This window comes from Nuphar pumila, chromosome 14 (assembly GCF_984573655.1).
Source record: "Nuphar pumila chromosome 14, dmNupPumi1.hap1.1, whole genome shotgun sequence".
In the NCBI taxonomy this organism is placed as follows: Eukaryota; Viridiplantae; Streptophyta; class Magnoliopsida; order Nymphaeales; family Nymphaeaceae; genus Nuphar; species Nuphar pumila.
In genome coordinates, this window is record NC_143262.1 from 62,595,362 (window position 1) to 62,615,021 (window position 19,660).

At 37.8% G+C, this 19,660-nt stretch overlaps 1 protein-coding gene across 3 annotated transcripts; it reads left to right on the forward strand.

The window, feature by feature from the left end:
* Positions 1-1,356: 1,356 nt before the first annotated feature.
* Positions 1,357-15,213, forward strand: PRXIIF (peroxiredoxin IIF). 3 transcript variants are annotated; one of them, XM_089986788.1, is made up of 5 exons: positions 1,357-1,674; positions 1,749-1,778; positions 2,135-2,293; positions 5,221-5,286; positions 14,913-15,213. In XM_089986788.1, exons 1-5 carry the CDS (start codon positions 1,471-1,473, stop codon positions 14,952-14,954), a joined length of 501 nt encoding a protein of 166 aa, XP_089842914.1. In that variant the 5' UTR covers positions 1,357-1,470; the 3' UTR covers positions 14,955-15,213. The 3 variants fall into 3 exon arrangements, with proteins under 3 accessions (XP_089842914.1, XP_089842912.1, XP_089842913.1); XM_089986786.1 differs by having other exon boundaries at positions 1,370-1,674; positions 5,192-5,286; XM_089986787.1 differs by lacking the exon at positions 1,749-1,778 and having other exon boundaries at positions 1,370-1,674; positions 5,192-5,286.
* The last annotated feature ends 4,447 nt before the right edge of the window (positions 15,214-19,660 follow it).

Below are 19,660 nucleotides of genomic sequence, written 5' to 3' on the forward strand. Positions count from 1 at the left end.
CACATAAGTGGTCATGAGAATTGACCTATTACCTATAAAATATAATGATGCATAATATAGTCATGAGATAAACATATTTATGCTTTTCTAAGAAAAAAAATGTGAATGCTTTAGTTGTCATAAACTTGTATGTCTTATTTATTTGAAAAGCATGCATGTATAAAGTATGCAGGAATGGTCAAATAAAAATTTGACCTATTTGTCATATGCAATTTTATAAATGCATATGTTATGTTTGTGAAGAACTCTTATATCTTAACTTATTTGAAAAGCATGTGCATGCATTTTATTCTAGATATAGTCAATAGGATTTGACCTATTTACCGTATGCAATTATATGTGAAATTGCTTGACAACTTATTCATTTATGTGAGTTATTATCATGGGAATGAATGAATATATGGATACTATGGTTATAAATGAATTGAATGAATGAATGTCATGATTATGAATAAATGAATGAATGTCATGCAAATGAATGAATGCAATGTGATCAAATGTTATGGATGGAGATTCTCTTGATTTATAGTTTATAAATGATGAAAATCACACTATGATTGTACCATTATAAACTGCATTTGTATTCTTTAAGTTTGGTTTTGAGTTTTCTCCGGGCACTTTGTTAATGTCATACAACATTACAGATATCATCCTTGAAAAATAAAGCGAATGACAGATTATTGTGCACTCGAAGAGACACTCTTACTTATTATGATCCTTGAGGATCTAGACTTTTGATAGTTTACAAGCTTATAAATATTAAACTTTATCATTCACAAAAAAATATATATATGTATAATATTTTATTTTATTCTAAACTTTTTTATTTTTTGTAGAAACAAGCATTTAATAGCACCACGTGTATTTGTGTTTTATTGTAAATTTTTTTATATAGTTTTTGTATTTTATTTAATATTTATTATTGGTATTATTTTTTAGAGTTTACTAGGATTTTTGTATATATATATATTTGTTTGTCATATATCATTTATGTTTTGTTTGCTTATTCTTTAATGCAAAAATAACAAATATTTATTAGGCAGTTGGTTTTAAAGGTGGTTGATGTAGGTAAAATGTACCAAGTACATGGATGATCTTTTCTGACGTTATACTTATTTTTTTCATCTTTCGCTCAATGCCTAGTCTAAACTGCACCAACCAGCCATCTAACTCAGCTTCTATCAACTTCTGCTTTATGGTGGATTATGATATCAAAGCATGATACCAAGATCCCTAGACAGAACCAAATCAAGCCGACGCAAAGGTTTCTAGTTTGGAACTCGCTACCGGGTACTCGTACTTCTCAAGAAACGAAACCTGAGCCTCAGAAAGGCGAGAAGCCTATCTTATAACTCAGATACACGATGTCGGCTAGGCTTTAGCTTTACACCACCCCGTCCCGTCCCGTCCCCTCAAGCCCGCAACGTCTCCTTGGAGTACCTCGACTAGCGTGCGTTCGCCGGAGAGGCCATGGCCGCGATTCTGCTGAGGCGTTCGAGCCCTTCCTTTAAAAAGATGGGCAGCATGAGCATGTTGGGGATTCGAGGTTTCGCTGTGTCAGTGGGCACAGACATCGTTGAGGCCGCACCCAATGTCTCCCTTCAGAAGGCTCGATCTTGGGACGAAGGCGTCTCTTCAAAATTTTCCACCACTCCCCTCGATGAGATCTTCAAGGTAACATGAGGGACCCATTCCCAAATTTCTTCTTACCGCATTCCTGTTTCTGTCTTAACACGTTTTTTTTTTAGGGCAAGAAAGTCGTCATATTCGGCCTCCCTGTGAGTTCGTCTTTTGCCTCTCTTCTTCTTGGTTTATTATTCCTTTCATCTTCAATTGTCTGTTAGGATTTGCTGATTTGCTTTATGGGATTCTCTTGGGGTTGATGGCTATGGCGAAATGATTGTGTTCTCTTCTTCTTTAATCTTGTTATAGTTTTTGGGTTGACGGCCGCCAATGAAATGAAACGTTTATTTTAGCCCCAGTATGGTTGCATTTGTTGACCTTGTTCCTTCTAGGGCGGTCAATATCTGCCCTTGGGTTTGTTCTGTTATACAATTTTTGATGGATTTGTTTATTGACTCTTGTACCGGATTACATGAATTTATTTGTTTTCGCTTTCTCTCTCCTCCTCTAGGGTGCTTTCACTGGGGTTTGTTCAGCCCAGCATGTTCCTAGCTATAAGAATAACATCAGGAAGTTCAAAGAGAAAGGTGTCGATTCGGTCATATGTGTCGCTGTTAATGATCCATATGTTTTGAACGGTTGGGCAGAGAAGCTGCAATCCAAGGATGCTGTAAGATATTTGAGCTACCAATTTACTGGCTCTTGCATCATTAGCGTTTGTGATATTTATTTACTTGACGTAGTTCATCTATTTACGTGATGAATCCTGATAAAGTTCTTGTCTTAAGTCGATGTGGGGTTACTCTTATTTCTGCGAATCCTTATGGTTTTCTAGATCTAGAAGCGGTGGTGTAAACTGACCTGTGGAACAGTAGCGGGAAGATTGAGGACAGAGGTGTTCGGGTTGTAAATTGGTATCTGGGTCCTAAACTCAATTCATGAGGATGAATGGCATAAAATTTGTTTAAGAAGTTCAATCAAGCCTTGTTCTGCAAGCACATCTGCTGCATCTCAAAAGATGTGAAAAGTTTTTTGGTTGAAAATTAATATAATGTGTGCTCCAACACTGTCAACTCAACATTGGATGTGTATTTCACTTTTTCATATGGTAAGAGTGGGGAAAGCATAATATTTTTGTGCGGTCACACCTTTATTTGGGATACGGTGAATGTTTGACTATTGAGGGATGTAAATGAGATGATTGGTTTCGGCAGTTGGATCAGAGGCTGGCATGTATAAAACTTGTAAACACTGATAAGTTCCTTGGAATATCCGAAACTAGAGTGGTGCTGACTAGACGCCTAGTTGGGCTAGTCATACTGATTCCTAGTTTACCCCAATAGGGGTACTGACTTTCCCGACTAGGCACCTAGTCAGCGCTTCCTCCACTTATTATTCTTCTTCTCTCTCTGTCAGTCTGTCTGTGTCCCTCTTTCTCTCCTCCCCTTCCTCTGCCTCTTCTTCTTCTTCCCTTTCCTCTGCCCCTTCTTCTTCTTCTCTCTTTGTCTCTCTCTCTCTTTCTCTGCAACTAATTTTTATTTTTGCTGTAAATGACAGTTTAATATCTGAATTTTTTTATACATGGATCGTCCATGCACTGAAGCTATTCTTTTAGTGGCTCTCATATTATATTTGATATGAACAATTTTGTTGTTAGTAATTCATACATTGTCAAATATATCTTTTTTGCTTGCAGATGACTTTTTGTTGCATCATTTTAATTTTTACAGGCACTATCTTTAGTGCAATAATCATGACATCATTGTATGAATTGAATACGGTGCCACCATTTTGTCATTCTTATCTTGTCCATCTTTTAATGAAAGAAGAAAAAAAAATCTTTTTTTTATGTGTGTGTGTGTGTTTTCAGACTTCAAATTATGTTTAAATTGCATAGCTTTTGTTGATATTGGCAATTGTTTGCTTGTTTATTCAATTCTTCTTAATTCTTAGGTAGGTTTTGTATATAACAGGTTTACTATGCTTCACGATGGTGGTATTTTGTACTTTGTGCATTTGTTGATTAACTTTATGTTGGATACATCTCTCATGTTAGTCTTAATAATATTTGAGTGGGTTTTGTAATATAACATGTTTACTATGCTTGACGATAGCAATATCTTATGCTTCACACATTTATTGTTGTTTAATTTTATATTGGATATATCTTATGCTTCGTAGTTGTTTGCTTTGCTTATTCAATTGTTTTTAATATTTGGGCAGTTTTTGTAATGTTCGACATGTTTTTTTGTCCATTGCTTATTGTTGATTGATTTTATGTTGCATACATGTTTGTTACTAATTTTAGCAGTTCATTTGCATATTTTTTATTTTTTTAATTAAGGGGTCCACCGATTAGGCACCACTTAGTGCTTTTGACTACATGGGATATGATAACTTTTATAAATGAAATTTTTCACTTGTTTGTGTAGCATGAGAAAAATGGAATGGAAATGTGGAGAGAGAGAGAGAGAGAGAGAGAGAGAGAGAGAGAGAGAGAGAGAGAGAGAGAGAGAGAGAGAGAGAGAGAGACCTGGAAATGGTGGTGGGTGGAAGGAAGATGAAGATGGATGAAGCTCTTCTTGTGGCAGCCCATGGGATGAGATGTGTTGTGGGTAAATGGTTGCCCTAATGAAAAAGAGTTTTTGATAGGAAAAATTCTTCCACCCCTTAATTAAAAATTGTTGATTGATTTTATGTTGCATACATGTTTGTTACTAATTTTAGCAGTTCATTTGCATATTTTTTATTTTTTTAATTAAGGGGTCCACCGATTAGGCACCACTTAGTGCTTTTGACTACATGGGATATGATAACTTTTATAAATGAAATTTTTCACTTGTTTGTGTAGCATGAGAAAAATGGAATGGAAATGTGGAGAGAGAGAGAGAGAGAGAGAGAGAGAGAGAGAGAGAGAGAGAGAGAGAGAGAGAGAGAGAGAGAGAGAGAGAGAGAGAGAGACCTGGAAATGGTGGTGGGTGGAAGGAAGATGAAGATGGATGAAGCTCTTCTTGTGGCAGCCCATGGGATGAGATGTGTTGTGGGTAAATGGTTGCCCTAATGAAAAAGAGTTTTTGATAGGAAAAATTCTTCCACCGTCAGGTGGAGAAATTTTTCCTATCAAAAATCACATTTTTTAGAAAAAATTTATTTCCAAAAATTTTCTTTCATTTGGAATGGTTGGAAAAGTCGTTATTTTTTCTTTCCTAGCATTTTTTCTATCATTTTCTCGCTTCTAAACGTGCCCTTTGGGAAAACTTCTCACATGCAAACTTTTTTTTTCATGAGATTTTTCTCACTTCCAAATGTGGCTAAGGTCATGTTTGCAATGCCTTGTAATTCTTGAATTTTCTCAGCATCTTGTACTTGTAAATCACAATCACAATCACAAAACTTTCTCAAGTTTAATGAGACGTGTGATTGTGATATTCCTTGAGAATGCATTTCCCTTGAATCCTGTGAAAATTGGTCACAAGACGGACCTTGTGACTAGGATTCTCAGCTGTGATTGCTCATCCCACCTATGACCAAAGCAAATGTGCCCTAAATGATCCTTTTTTTTTTCCAGATTGAATTCTATGGGGATTTTGATTGCAGTTTCCACAAGAGCTTGGAGTTGGGCATGGATCTCTCAGCTGCTTTGCTTGGACCACGTTCACAAAGGTACATGATAACATAGATTCACTGTATCACTGTTGTCAATTCTGCTGTTCATATTGCTGTTCATCAACATTGCACTTAATAAATTATGGGAGTCTTACGTCAGGAATGGGGTATGAAAAAGGAGAAAAAGGGGAAGTCTGATACTTCCTCACACTTGAAAGTAAGTGTTGGCTGCACCTACTCATCCAAAAAGGTGGGATAAGTTTGGAACTTGGAAGTTCCCTTATTTCACTTCTTCAGTTAAACAGATTGTCCAAATACACTTTTAAGAGTTCAAGGAAACATTTTAAAATTTTCACTAGTGAAGTACAGCTTCTTCTCTGTCTGAAATATGTTGTGTTAGGTGCTTGACCATGATGAGAGCTACTATTAAATGGAGGGAGTAAAGGTTGAATTACATATTCAACTAGATGTTGATTCTTCACAGCCTAACTTAAGCTATATGAATTCTAAGCACGAATTCTTTGTTGTAAAGATAGACATGGTTTGAAGGACTTGACCTTTGATCTCCATATAGATGGAATTCTCCCAAAACAGATTTGGACCATTATGCTTCCCTAGACTGATATGTATTGGCACCATTGTTGTATGTATCATTATTTTTTGGAAATAGATACGAGTGTGTATCGTACTTGTATCGGGTGTATTGTACAATGCACCCCTGTATCGTGTCATATTGTACGATACAGGGTTATCATACAATACGGGTGTTGTGTACTTTTTATATTTTGGGTTTTAAAGGCCTCTTAAGGTCCGACTTCTTCATTTGTCTAGAGGCTGTTAAAAGTAAACCCACGTACCTTAGGAGCAGTGAAATCGATTTGGATACCGATTTGTGTGCAAGGGAGAGGGCTTTTGCGATTTTCTTAAGAATGCATTTTCATCATTTTTTCAACATTGCCAAAATTCTTTTTTAGGTGATATCTTTCGATTGAATTATCATTTAGTCAGGACACATCATAATGTGCATGCATGCACGTCAAGAAAATTGCCGAATGTCGTAAAATGACAATGTCAACAATTACTTGATGATCTGAGAGGAAAAAGACAAGAAAGAGATGAATGAGGCAAAAATGAAGTATCTGGAGCCTTAGGGGGATGTATGTTACGAAGATGAGCTTCTTACTTCTGCCCGCATCGACACTACTACTAGCACCAGTCACACATTTTTTTTCCCTGCAGAACTTCCTACTTCTGATCCTATACTAGGGGCTGAAGAGGAGGGGAGAGAGTTCTTCGAGAAGAGGTAGAGCTAGAGGCTCTATTAAGAGTTTTTTCCTTCCTAAGATTATCCTTAGAGTGAAACCCGGCATTAGGAGTTTTTTTTCTCCTAGGACTGCCCTTAGAGTGCAACCCGACATTTATAATGCTATAACTCCTCAATATTTAGTCGACCAGGCGAGTGTTGCGGCTAAGAGATGGTTATATGATGCTTGCATTTCTTTTAATGCATCAAATTCTTTTCATTTTCAAGCCATGACCGATGTCATAACCAATATCGGGCCTAGATACAAGATGTCTTTATATCATGTTTTGAGAGGAAAAAATTTAAATACTAATGTGAAAGGAGTGAAGGCATTATCAGATTTGATATCTGGTACAACTTCTACAGGAGAGAGAGAGAGAGAGAGAGAGAGAGAGAGAGACAATGGCTGGGGCGACACTCAATTGCTCGACCTCCAAGCCCTAACCTTTATATATATAAAGCAGATATACAACTATCCTTGTAATATCTGATATTACAAGGATGCCATTAATGAGAAATATACAACATGTGTTTCATTTAACATACCATGCGTATGGATCTGGATCCAGATCCATACGCAAGCTATATTTTAACACCCTCCCTCAAGTTGTACGTGATTTTGGATCATGTACAACTTGCTCTTCAATAGCCAAAATTGACGTCCTGTTAACCCCTTGGTAAACAAGTCTGCCACTTGATCTTCTGTTCGAACATGACATAGTTCTATCTCCTTCATCTCGACTTTCTGCCGTATGAAATGTTGATCAATCTCAATGTGCTTCGTTCTGCTATGCTGGATAGGATTACATGCAATGTTTATTGCGCTTTGATTGTCACATAGAAGAAAAGATCGAATAATTGTCTCCCCAAAATCACTCAATAAGTGTCTAATCCATGTGGCTTCTGCCGTGCCTGCAGCCATCGATCTGTATTAAGCCTCTGTACTCGATTGTGCCACTGCCTTTTGTTTTCTGCTGCTCCAGGACACTAAATTGTGTCTAATATATACACAATATCCAGAGATAGATCGTCTCTCATCTGGATCTCCTGCCCAATTTGTGTCTGTATAAGTGATGAGTTCATGTCCTCTATGCAGATTATCGTTCTTGCGATAAACAAGTCCGTCTCCTATAGTTCCTTTTAAATAGCGTAGAATGCGCTTCACAGCTTCCATATGACCCTCCGTTGGAGCATGCATAAACTGGGATACCTGATTGACAGCATAAACTATATCAGGTCTGGTAAAGGTCAAGTACTGTAACATTCCCACGAGACTTCTATACATTGTAGGGTTGACACAAAGATGACCATCTTCAGAGCTCAGTCTTTGATGTAATACACTAGGAGTACTGTCTGGTTTGCAATTCGTCATCCCAGCTCTTTCCAAAAGGTCAAGAGTGTATTTTTGTTGCATGAGTGTCAATGTGTCTTGTTGTCTGTCAACTTCCACACCAAGAAAGTACCTCAACTCCCCTAAATCTTTCATCTTGAAAGTTTTCATTAAAAACTGCTTCACGTCTTGCACATGATTATCTGAACTCCCAGTGATCACAATGTCATCAACATATATAAGAAGAAGTATAACAATGTCTGCCTTTTGGTAAATAAAGAGTTAGTGATCCAGAGAGCATCTTCTAAAACCATAACTCTGAATTTGCATAGAGAAACTTTCAGGCAGTAGGATCCTTCTCGACATAACCAGGAGGTTGCTCCATATACACTTCTTCCTTTAAAGTTCCATGCAAAAATGCATTTTTAACATCCATCTGGCTAAGGCTCCAACCTCGATCGACTGCTAGGGATATGATGACACGAATAGTACCCATTTTGACTACCGGACTAAAAGTTTCATCGTAGTCTTCACCATATTGTTGTGTGAATCCTCGAGCAACAAGTCGTGCCTTATATCTGTCAATGCTTCCTTCAGGCTTATACTTTGTTTTATAAACCCATTTTGAGCCAACTACATTCTTTCCTTCTAGCCGAGGGACTATTTCCCAAGTCTGACATTCATGAAGAGCTTCCATTTCTTCATTCATAGCTTTAGTTCAATGACGGGATTGAAGAGCTTGATTAAAACAAGTGGGTTGATCCTGTTTTGTGAGCTGGGACATAAACAACTGGAAATCAAGGGAGAAGGTCTCATAACTCACCCATCGTTGAATAGGATGCTTAATGCGTGACGGCCTTTGAGCCGGATCATTGGCGATGCTTTCCACATTCCTCGGCTTTATATTTTTGTCCCGTCTAGTGTATATCTGCCCAAAGAAGCGTTCTACTGGGGGTGGCTCAACTGGAGATAATTCAACATGCATTTGTGAGTCATTCAACTCCCTACTCAAGTCGAAGGAAGGACAATTTGTCTGACAAGTTTCTCCTGTATTAGCAAAAAGATTTGCGCTTATCCATGGATCATATACTTCTAATTCTCGAGATGGCAACGCTCCAGAGTCAGTGACCTGAAAATTTCGTTCGTCAAAAACAACATTTCTGGAGGTCCTAATACGTCATAACCTTTGTATTCATCTGCATACCCAACAAATTTGCACTTGACAGCCTTGTCCTGAAACTTATTTCGCAGAGATGAATCAACATGTACATAACATACACAACCAAAAACACGCAGCTCATCGTAAGAGGGATGCTGCCCGAATAAAGTATAATAGGGAGATTTCCGATCCAAAAGTGCCATAGGAAGACGATTTATGATATGAACAGATGTGTGAAAAACTTCTGTCCAGAGACTAACGGGCACATTGCTATCATGTAACATGCTCATCGCGCTCTCGACAATATGCCTGTGTTTCCTCTCTACAACCCCATTTTGTTGAGGAGTATGAGGGCAAGAAATCTGTCGACTTATTCCTTTATCCCGAAGAAAGTCAATAAACTCATTCGATGAATACTCTCCTCCACCATCACATTGTAAATGCACAATATCACAAGCAAACTTTGTTTTGACCATCGAATGGAATTCCCGAAATATTTGAAAAACTTCATGCTTGTGTTTTAAGAAATATATCCAAGTATAACGGGAATAGGAATAAATAAAGATAACATAGTAACGACTGCCAGAAAGAGAAGGAATAGGTGCGGGTCCCCAAACATCAGAACAAATAATCTCAAATGGCTTTGAAGCTCTTTTATTTATAATATGAAAAGGAAGAACATGACTTTTGTAGAGTTCGCATGAAGAACATTTATTATTATTATCAGAAAATGAACATAAACTAGAGTCTGGAAGGAGACCATCAGATACAAGTTTTTCAACGAAACCTATGCCAAATATCTGGCTTATTACAATGAGATAAATTTAAAACTTTCAATGAAGGAAAAAACAAAGACTTTGAAGGCGAAGACACTGAAGAATGCTTGGACGACTTCAACTGGAGGACTGAGACTGAAGACAAAGACACTGAAGGAATCTCCTTGAAGACGTACATGTTTCCTTGTCGCTACGTCTCCTTCGTACGTAGATCCTTAACATAAACAGAAGAGGGAGTAAATTCGACGGAAGAATTCATATCGCCAACAAGTTTAGCTACAGAAACAATGTTCTTTTTAATATTAGGAGCAAGAAGGACATTGGACAAGTGAAGTGAGGACTTTGACATAGGGATATGTGCATTGCCAGTTTGACTAATGGAGTGATAAGTTCCATCTCCCGTAACTATACTACCTTTTTCAAAGTAAGGCAATAAGTGAGATAACTTACCCGCATTACCCGTAACATGTGTGGTGGCACCTGAATCAACATACCATTCGCCTTGTTCATTTTGCTTGATCGTCATCTGTGACAATGCTGATAACAAAAGTTGTTGTACATTTGTGGATGGCACTTTTGTGTCCACAACAGTAGCTGATTTATTTTCAATTTTGTTTATTTTTCCTCTATTCTGTAGATTGAACCAACAATCAGCTTTCACATGTCCTCTTTTGTTACATAAGAAACAAATGGGCACTCTCCTCTGATTCTCTGTATTAAAACCCCCTGAAATATTAGGTGTAGTCAAGATACCACGTCCTCCCTGCCCAAAACGTCTGCAGCCTCTGCCTTCTTGATGCCCTCCATTCCATTGTCCAAAACCTACAGAAGTGTCCATGGTCAAAACTGAATGAGGACGAGCTGATTCATTTCCTTCTACCCTTTGCTTCATAATCATCTCATGCTGGAGAAGTTTCGCTTGGAGGTCGTCAAAAGTGGGCAAGTGAGGAAGGCATGATAAAGCTGTGGTAAACATGTCAAAATCAGGACCCAATCCATTGAGAAGTTGTTGAACTTTATCTTTATATGCAATAGCACTTCCAACAACAACCAATTGATCAGTAATACTCTTCAAACGGCCTATGTATTCCATGACTGTCATGGAGCCTTTCTTCAAACTTTGAAATTCATTTTTTAAGAACATAACTCGATATTCTGATATCTGAGAGTAAGTCTGTGATAGCTTACTCCACAGATCCGCCGCAGTGCAATCATCTGAAAGAGTAACCAACACTTCTTGAGAGAGTGTTGACGTAATATAAGCAACCAAAGACTGATCCCGCTTCCTCCAAGCTGTATACTCTGGATTCTTAATGGAAATGGTAATTGTGTCACCCTTCTCATCTTTGGTTTCCTGCAAAATAAGCCGTGGTGGTATAGGAACTAAACCATCCAAATGTTCATCGAGATCCTGACTCCGTATAAAAGGAAGGATTTGCCTTTTCCAGGTCAAAAAATTAGAATAAGTTTTTCTGTAACGAGCTGACTCAAGAAATTGGCAGAGGGACCGGATGACGAAGACGAAGAGTAATCCATATCAATGGAATAATGAATAAGCAAACAAGATGAATGAAAAGAAATAAACAGATTTGAGATCACTTAATCAATCAGTAAAACTGTAATAAGGCATATACCTGTACGACCAAAAGTGTTGCACAAAGAACACTAAAACAACAATGAAGGAAAGGAAAGGAAAGGAAACTTGTGGAATCAAAAACTGGTTTGAAATAAAAAAGGGAACAGTAGTCGGTGATGTTTAGGAAAAAAAATTAGAACCAACATAGACGATAGAGTAACAAAAAAGAAAGAACTTGGGATGAACACAGTCGATGAGCTGCTGTTCACGATGTTCTCGATGAACACAGTCGATGAGCACGCTGTTCACGCTGAAAGGAAAAGAAAGGTACCAACTTTCAGAAGGTGAGATTTCAGAGGATGAGATTTTAAAGGCTGCTGTTCACGATCTGCTGTTTCAGAACTTCTTCACGCACAGGATGTTCACGCAGTGCTGCTGTTCACGATCTGCTGCTCACGCTGTTCACGATGAACACGCTGTTCACGTTGAAACCATGGAGGGGGATCGAGCACGCTGGTACGGCTTCTTCACGATCTGCTATTTCAGAGCTTCTTCACGCACAGGATGGCTAAGGCTCTGATACCATATCAGATTTGATATCTGGTACAACTTCTACAGGAAACAGAGAGAGAGAGAGAGAGAGAGAGAGACCTCCAAGCCCTAACCTTTATATATATAAAGCAGATATACAACTATCCTTGTAATATCAGAGATATTACAAGGATGCCATTAATGAGAAATATACAACATGTGTTTCATTTAACATACCATGCGTATGGATCTTGATCCAGATCCATACGCAAGCTATATTTTAACAGGCATATTGTGATGAGATGATGCAGTCATGGAGAGAAACTGGGTGTAGCATCATGGTAGATGGGTGGAGAATCAGAAAGTCAAGGACCTTGATAATTTTTTTTGTTTATTGTTCTAAATGAATTGCGTTTTTGAAGTCAATTGATCTGTCGGATATGCCCAAGACGACAGATGTATTGCTCAGAGTTTTTGATTAGGTTGTAGAAGAGGTTCAACATCAAAATATTGTGCAATTTATTAATGATAATGCAACAAATTATAGGGCAACATGCAAAGAATTGACAAAAAAATTGGGTCATTCTTTTGGACTCCTTGTGATGATAGGCCTTATGCTTGAGGATATCGACAACATGAATGAGATAAAACAAACAATTAAATGCTGCCAAAAAAATATTAAATTTATTTACAAACATGCATGAGTTTTGAGCTTAACGAGAAAGTACACTGGTGGTGCTGAGTTGATTCGTAGTGTAGTTACTAGATTTGCAATAAAATTTTTTATAGTGCAAAGTTTAGTAAAGAATAGAGGTGCACTAAAAAAATGTTTTCATTAGATGAGTAGAATGCATATCCCCATGTTAAAAAAAAGCTCAGAAAAAATGTAGATATTGTATTCATAAGTGAATTTTGGGAGTCACGCATTAAGTTGTTGAGAATGATTGTACCTTTGGTGAAGATGCTTCGATTGGTTGACAATGAAGACATATCATCTATTGAGTTATCTCTACTAGGCTATGAATAAGGCAAAATAGGTCATTACAGATAATTTGAAGGAGAAGAAAAAATTGTACATACCTATATGGAACCTCATTGATCGTAGGTGGACTAGGCAACTTCATCAACCTTTTCATGCTGCAACATATTATTTAAATCCTGCATCTAGATACTCTCCTATGTTTAAAATGGACAAGGAAAGTCAACAAGAGACTTTTGGATTACATTGAAAGGTTGAACCTTGAGTATACCATTCAAAATCAAATTCATAAGAAAATGAAAACTTATAATAATGCATTGTATGATATGAGGAGACGTGCAACAATGTGAAACCGTTCCACAATGCGTTCAAGTAATTTGTTTTGTTTATTTCAATTTTAATTTTATATTGTTATTTATTATTTAGTTATAATATTTTGTATGATTGCATATTTGTTATTATCTTATTGAATTTTCATTTTCTTGTTTTTTGAGACATATGGTGCTCCAGACTTAAAAGTAATGTTTAAAATTTGAGAGCATTCACATTCTTAGCCAAACATGTAGTGCAAGAGGATACGAGAGAAACTAGAGTCTCTTTGAGCAAATCCATATCAAAAGAATAAATAGATTAGAGCATAAAAGGCTCAATGACCTCGTATACGTTCAGTACAACTTACGGTAGTAGTATATATAAAAAATTATAAAGTTTATTTGTCATTTTCATGTGTTTATTTAAAAAAAATTTATATCATTCAAAATTCAACTAATTTTAATTTTTTCATGTCATATTTTTAAGCAAATCGAAAAGTTATCATCAAAGAGGCACAAAGAGCAATTCAATCCCATCAGTTTGGAACATTTTGATGAATTTGATGCATCGGTTGAAGAAAAAATAGAGACCCTTTTTTAGTGAAGTTAACATTCACTGGATTAACGTAAAAAGAGCACAAGAGGTAGATAATAGCGACCTCACATATCTTGGAGACGATGTGGATGTGTAAGGGGAGAAGAAGATAATGATGAATAAAATGATTATGATTATTGAGGTTTATGTAATATGTTTAAAAAAACTTGTTTATTTAACACTTAATTGTTTATAACCTTAGTTATTTTATTTTTCTTTATATAATATGAAAGAGTCTTGTGACATGTTTTTAATTGCAAGATACTTAATATTTTGCATTGTTCTTGTGAGATATTCATGCAATATTATCTATGAATCTATATTAGTTGATGTTTGATGATGGTCTTGTGCGGCTCATAGAGACATAAATGCTTCATTTTATGGTTGTATTTTGTACAATTCATGATTTTTTAGAATTTTTTTGTTATTTATTTATTTAATTTTTATTTTTTAAATGTTTTGAATTTGGGTCTCATCGATATTGGTAACGATACGATACTTACAACTTGATCGAGATCCTCTATCATCTGTTAGAAATGAGGATACAAATTTTTTTATGTAGTATGTAGTTGTCCATCATGAACAGTACAAAATAATACGAAAGGGGATTCAGTAGAGAGTACTAATGGAGTGTCAGTATGACAGTCTGATCCCAACTAAATTCTATTTTCTATTGCTACCATGATTCATATTTGACTTTAACTATTTTGTTGCTCCAAAATCCAAATCCGTGTTTAGCCCCTATCACAATACCAGAATTACTAGGTCTAGCAGATTAGTAGGTCTAGTTCGTTGAAAAATGCCACTAACGGGTAACCAGCATATCCTTCTTGCACATGAACCTACTATCATGTGTGGCTTTTATATATTTAGGTCACTATTTGATGCCTTAACCTAGCTGCTCCTTCAGGTAACCTAACGCATGGTTTAAGGCTTCACTCAATTATCATTTTGATGTTAAGTACTAAATTTCCCCAGCTATACGTTTCTGCCTTAACTGTATAATACGTAAAAGTAATCTTGTGGTTTACACTTTATGCAGCCTTTTCCTCTCTTTCTTTCTTAGTATAATTTGCATCTGCAGTCTTATAAAAATGTTGACCATGCGTCTTTTTTCCTTCAGATGGTCAGCGTACGTGGTAGATGGAACAATCAAGGTATTTAATGTTGAGAAGACCCCTTCAGAATTTAAGGTTTCAGGGGGAGAGGGAATCCTGTGTCAGATTTGAGCCTGACTTGAGTATCGTCTCTCCAATATCTTTTTTCTTGTTCTTTTTAAGTTGTCTTAAAAGTCAATCTTTATATGGAGCGCTATCTTCAGATTTAGATGTATTACCCCATACTCTATGAAGAACATGTTGACTGGAGTACTCTTTATTGCAAACTCAAATGTTATTCTGTGCGAGGAAACTTTGTTGCTTCAACATGGCTTCTGATCCACATTTCTACATTTTACAAAAAATGGAAGGCTTTCTCTTCATGCTTCATGTTGTAGTTCAGTTCTGAGGGCATCAATCCCATGAGAAACATAGAATAACATTATCCAAAACACCAGCTTTAAGCATGCGTAGGTTATTTTTTGTTTGCAATGGCAGATCAATAGATCTCGGTTAGATGTGTTGAGTTGTAGATTGTTGTTTACTCCAATTTCCAAGTATTTTTCAACGATCATAGTGTTCTTGGTGCTGCTTCCTTTGAAGCTTGTGATGCTTGATGAATGTGAGAAGGAAAGCTGTTCGATCTTCCATTGATTGTAGATTTTGAACGCAGTTCGATCATATTCCTTTGGTTTGAAGGTCCCCCTTCCCCATATATATTGCTATGGTCGTCTACATTTACAAAGCACCATTTTTTTTTACATTTTGTGCGTGTGAATCCAACCTCAAAAGGTGATCACGATCAGCATTGTTTGTTTAGTAGAAAAATAAGTTTAAGATCATGTATTTGCAACATGTAAACTGGTTTTTCAAGGTGCCAAATTTTTAGAATGAAAAAAATCATATCTTTACGTCGAAAAATATGATCCAAGGTGTGTTTTCTAAAAAAAACATAAACTCATTTTCCGACCAGCAAAGCCCCGCTACAAATCGCATAAAACATAACTTACAGGCACGGAATTAAAAGTACCATCTCAGCATGAATGCCTTGAGCTAACAAGTTTAGCTGTCCGCGTGTGTGTAGAAAGCTAAGCCACAAATTCTTTAATTACCAGGGGATTCAAAACTTGATTACACAAAAGATTAGGACTTTGAACAACTAACACAAGGACAGATACAACGACATCACGTACATATTCATTACATACACGCACACACACCATACGAACTTGGTGCGTATCTCCCTCAAAATTATTACTTTTCGTCGGGTATAGCCCCACCTGAACAAGAAAGCATCGAGGAATTGTCATCAACAGTAGAGAAATTTGTTCACAATTTTCTCAAATGACTGCAATCACGTCCGTTTTACAAGCAAATTAATTAACAAGAGAAGTAGCAGTACTTGGTGTTTTTCTACTTGAAAACAATATTTGCTTTATGCAACATAAAAGTAATCCGAACCGCGAGCTACGTCAAACGAACATTGGGTCAAAAGTAGGCCAAGCTATATGGGTTTTAGACAGAGATCCGCAAGAGTAGAGGAGGTGGGGCCTTACCGTTGGGGTGGAGGACCTGGCCGGTGTAGTAGCTCGAGTCCTGCGAGGCCAAGAAGACGTAGGATGGCGCGATCTTGGAGGGCTCAGCGGTGCGGCCCATGGGCACCTCTTTCCCGAAGTTCTGAACCTTCTCCTCCGGGAAAGAGGCAGGGATCAAGGGGGGGGTCCACACAGGGTCCGGTGCAACGGCGTTGACACGGATGCCCTTGTATGCCAGGTGGAGGGCCAGCGCCCTCGTGAACGCCACGATGGCACCCTTGGTGGACGTGTAATCCAGCAGGGTCGGGTGGCCCCTTGTATGCGTTTACATGTGTCGTGTTGATGATGCAACTCCCCTTCTTCATGTGCCTCGTAGGGGTGGCAATCGGGTTGGCGGGTCGTGTCGGCGGGTTGGCGGGTCATCATACCTCAACACAAACCCGACCCATTTATTAAACGGGTCGGCTGTGGCAAACACAAACCCGATCAATTTATTAAACGGGTAACCCAACATGACTCGGTTAACCCGTTTAATAAACTGGTTGGGTCGGGTAAACAGGTTGGCGGGTTGGGTTTGGGTAAACAGGTTGACCCACCCGCCTAACCCGTTTATTAAACGGGTCATCCGGGTTGGTGGGTTGGCATACCCCTAACACGAACCCGACCCGTTTAATAAATGGGTTAGGCGAGTCGACCCATTTATGACACAAACCCGTTTAAGCCAAACCCGAACCCGCCTAAACCCAAACTTTTAGAGATTTTTTTTTGTAACAGCAAAAACAACCATTACATTGGGTTAAGCATTCAGATGCATTACAGGTGTGTTCAAGCAACAACAATGATTTTATTCTAAATAAATAATGACATCAAAGTTGTTAAATAACAGGAATAATAATAAATTTAAATTTAATCTAAGATCATCCCAGGAACACAATAAATCAACATCTCTATCCGACGCCTCATCCCGCAGTCGCTCATAAACTCTATTCTTCACCTGAAAAACAATAAATTGATAGGAATTAGACTATGACTGTTTAAGTAGGAATTACTGTAATTTTTCTTGTAGGTATATCATGTGTCAAGTATCATATGTGGGTGCCGTGTGTGATTTTCAGCATATACATGATCAAATAAAGAAACTATACAACAACAATAACATGTATATCTATAATTTCTAAAGCATGCTAAAAGTACAAAACTATATTCTGAAAGAGTTATGAAGCTATAAATCTAGCAATTTACTCAGTGTGATACATAAAATGTTCTAATTAAAGTTTATCTTTATTTATCCCGGAGGTACAGGCAGGCCGAATCACCCGTAACAGAAGAGAACATTTGAGGGTTTATTATTCATGGGTGTTTCATTAACCCGAACGTTCTAACTGAAACTATAAATCCTAAGCGAGCATCTAGTGATCGAGAGAACCTCCCAAAGGCCAAAACCAAAACAAGATGCACTACCTCCTACTATAATAGTAGTAGGTACCCAACCTTAGTCATTTTACCAAGGCATACACATCCCCAAATTTTTTTCTATGTTGATTGCACAAACCCACTCATAGTGCTCCGATACCTTTAAACCAGTCAAGCACGGATGCCCCGGTACCTTTAAACCAGTCAGGCCCACACAAAATTTAATTTAAGCTTCTCACCAGTTTTATTGCCGTTGTGCATACATTAACAGTCGAAGTACCCGCATCAGGTATTCAACACATATTGCCCATTAAGCAGGGTTTCCCCAAATGACCCATTCAGAACATGTGGTAATGTGACCATGGAATCATACCCCAAACATGTCATAACTTGAGCATTCTAATATGTGAGTCAATTATATTTTCACAAAAAGAAAACTAATTAGAACATATTTAATGCTTTGCATTCAGCCACAAACAACATGCCCATACACAGTTCTTGACCCCCAAAAAACAATAGTATTTTAGCAACCTGTGTGAAACACAATAGCATGCAGATGTGCTTTAAACAATTTACGCAGGACATGATCATGTTACAAGGCAAAGTCGGGTTGGCAGGTCATGTCAGGTTTTGCCACCCCTAGTGCCTCGTCGAAGCCCTGCGTGAGACAAGAGAGATAGCAGGACATACATACTCACAAACGGAGAGGGGGAGGTTGACTTGTATGTGGTAGCCTCGTTCCAGTCAATTTTTATTTTTAGCCACGTCGGCAAGTCCGCTACGGTCCATGAAGCTTGTGTAAAAAGTGATTCTACTGAGCCAGGCCCGGGTGTAGCTGACATGGTTAGCCAGCACAACAGCAAGCCCATCCCAAGTCAAAAGGTGACAATCGGATTTCGAAGAGTCGAGCCAGCAACAACTCCCCACAAGAAAAAAAAATCACACACAAAGGTGATGGTAGGTTTTAACAATATGCTCTTTGGCTCAAACATCGAGGACGGATCTAATGATTACCTCAAGTGCTTAACAAAATACTTGGGTACTTGCTTGACAAAGTACGGGACCCATTAAAAAAAATTTTAAAAATTTTGCTGCATGAAACAACAAAAATTGATAAGTTAAAAGGCGAAGCAGGTTATATGTCGGGGTCCGAATTAGCGCCATGTATATAAGCACGTGGGACTCGTATCCCTGTGTGTGTCAGCATCACTTAGCATCGAAGTTCGGTGCGATTGCAAAGACTTAAGTACCCTTTCCCGCTATTCTCGCTATGAAACGATGATTCAAAAAAAAGATAGGAATGCCCTCCATTCAGAAAATGGAGGATGATCTTAACTCTTTAAAGTCTAAACATTCTGTTTTCACCCTAAACAGTAAACTCCTATGCTGTCGTCAGATCACCCTTTGACGACGCACCATCTACTGTAACAAGAGCTTCCTTTGATGACATACCCTTTGCCATTGTCTGCTGCCGTCAGAGCACCCTTTGTCGTTGTCTGCTGCTGCTGGAGCAACCTTTGCCATCGTTTGCTGCCGCCGGAGCACCCTTTGTCATTGTGTGCACAGTGGGAGCATCGTTGCCACCATCAGCTGCATCTACCTTCTGGGTGTTTGTCCTCCAGTTTCAGATTACCAAAACTCCTGTCATTTAAGTGAGTTTCGTGTAAGGTTTCGTTATGTAAACAAATCAATTTGTAAATTTGAATGCTAAATCTTATAACTAGTTGTATTATTCATGCTAAAAAACACCTATTTTCATACTGAAACAAATCGATTTGTACCTATCCACCTTCTGGGCATCGAAAAACAGTTAGCACGATTTATTC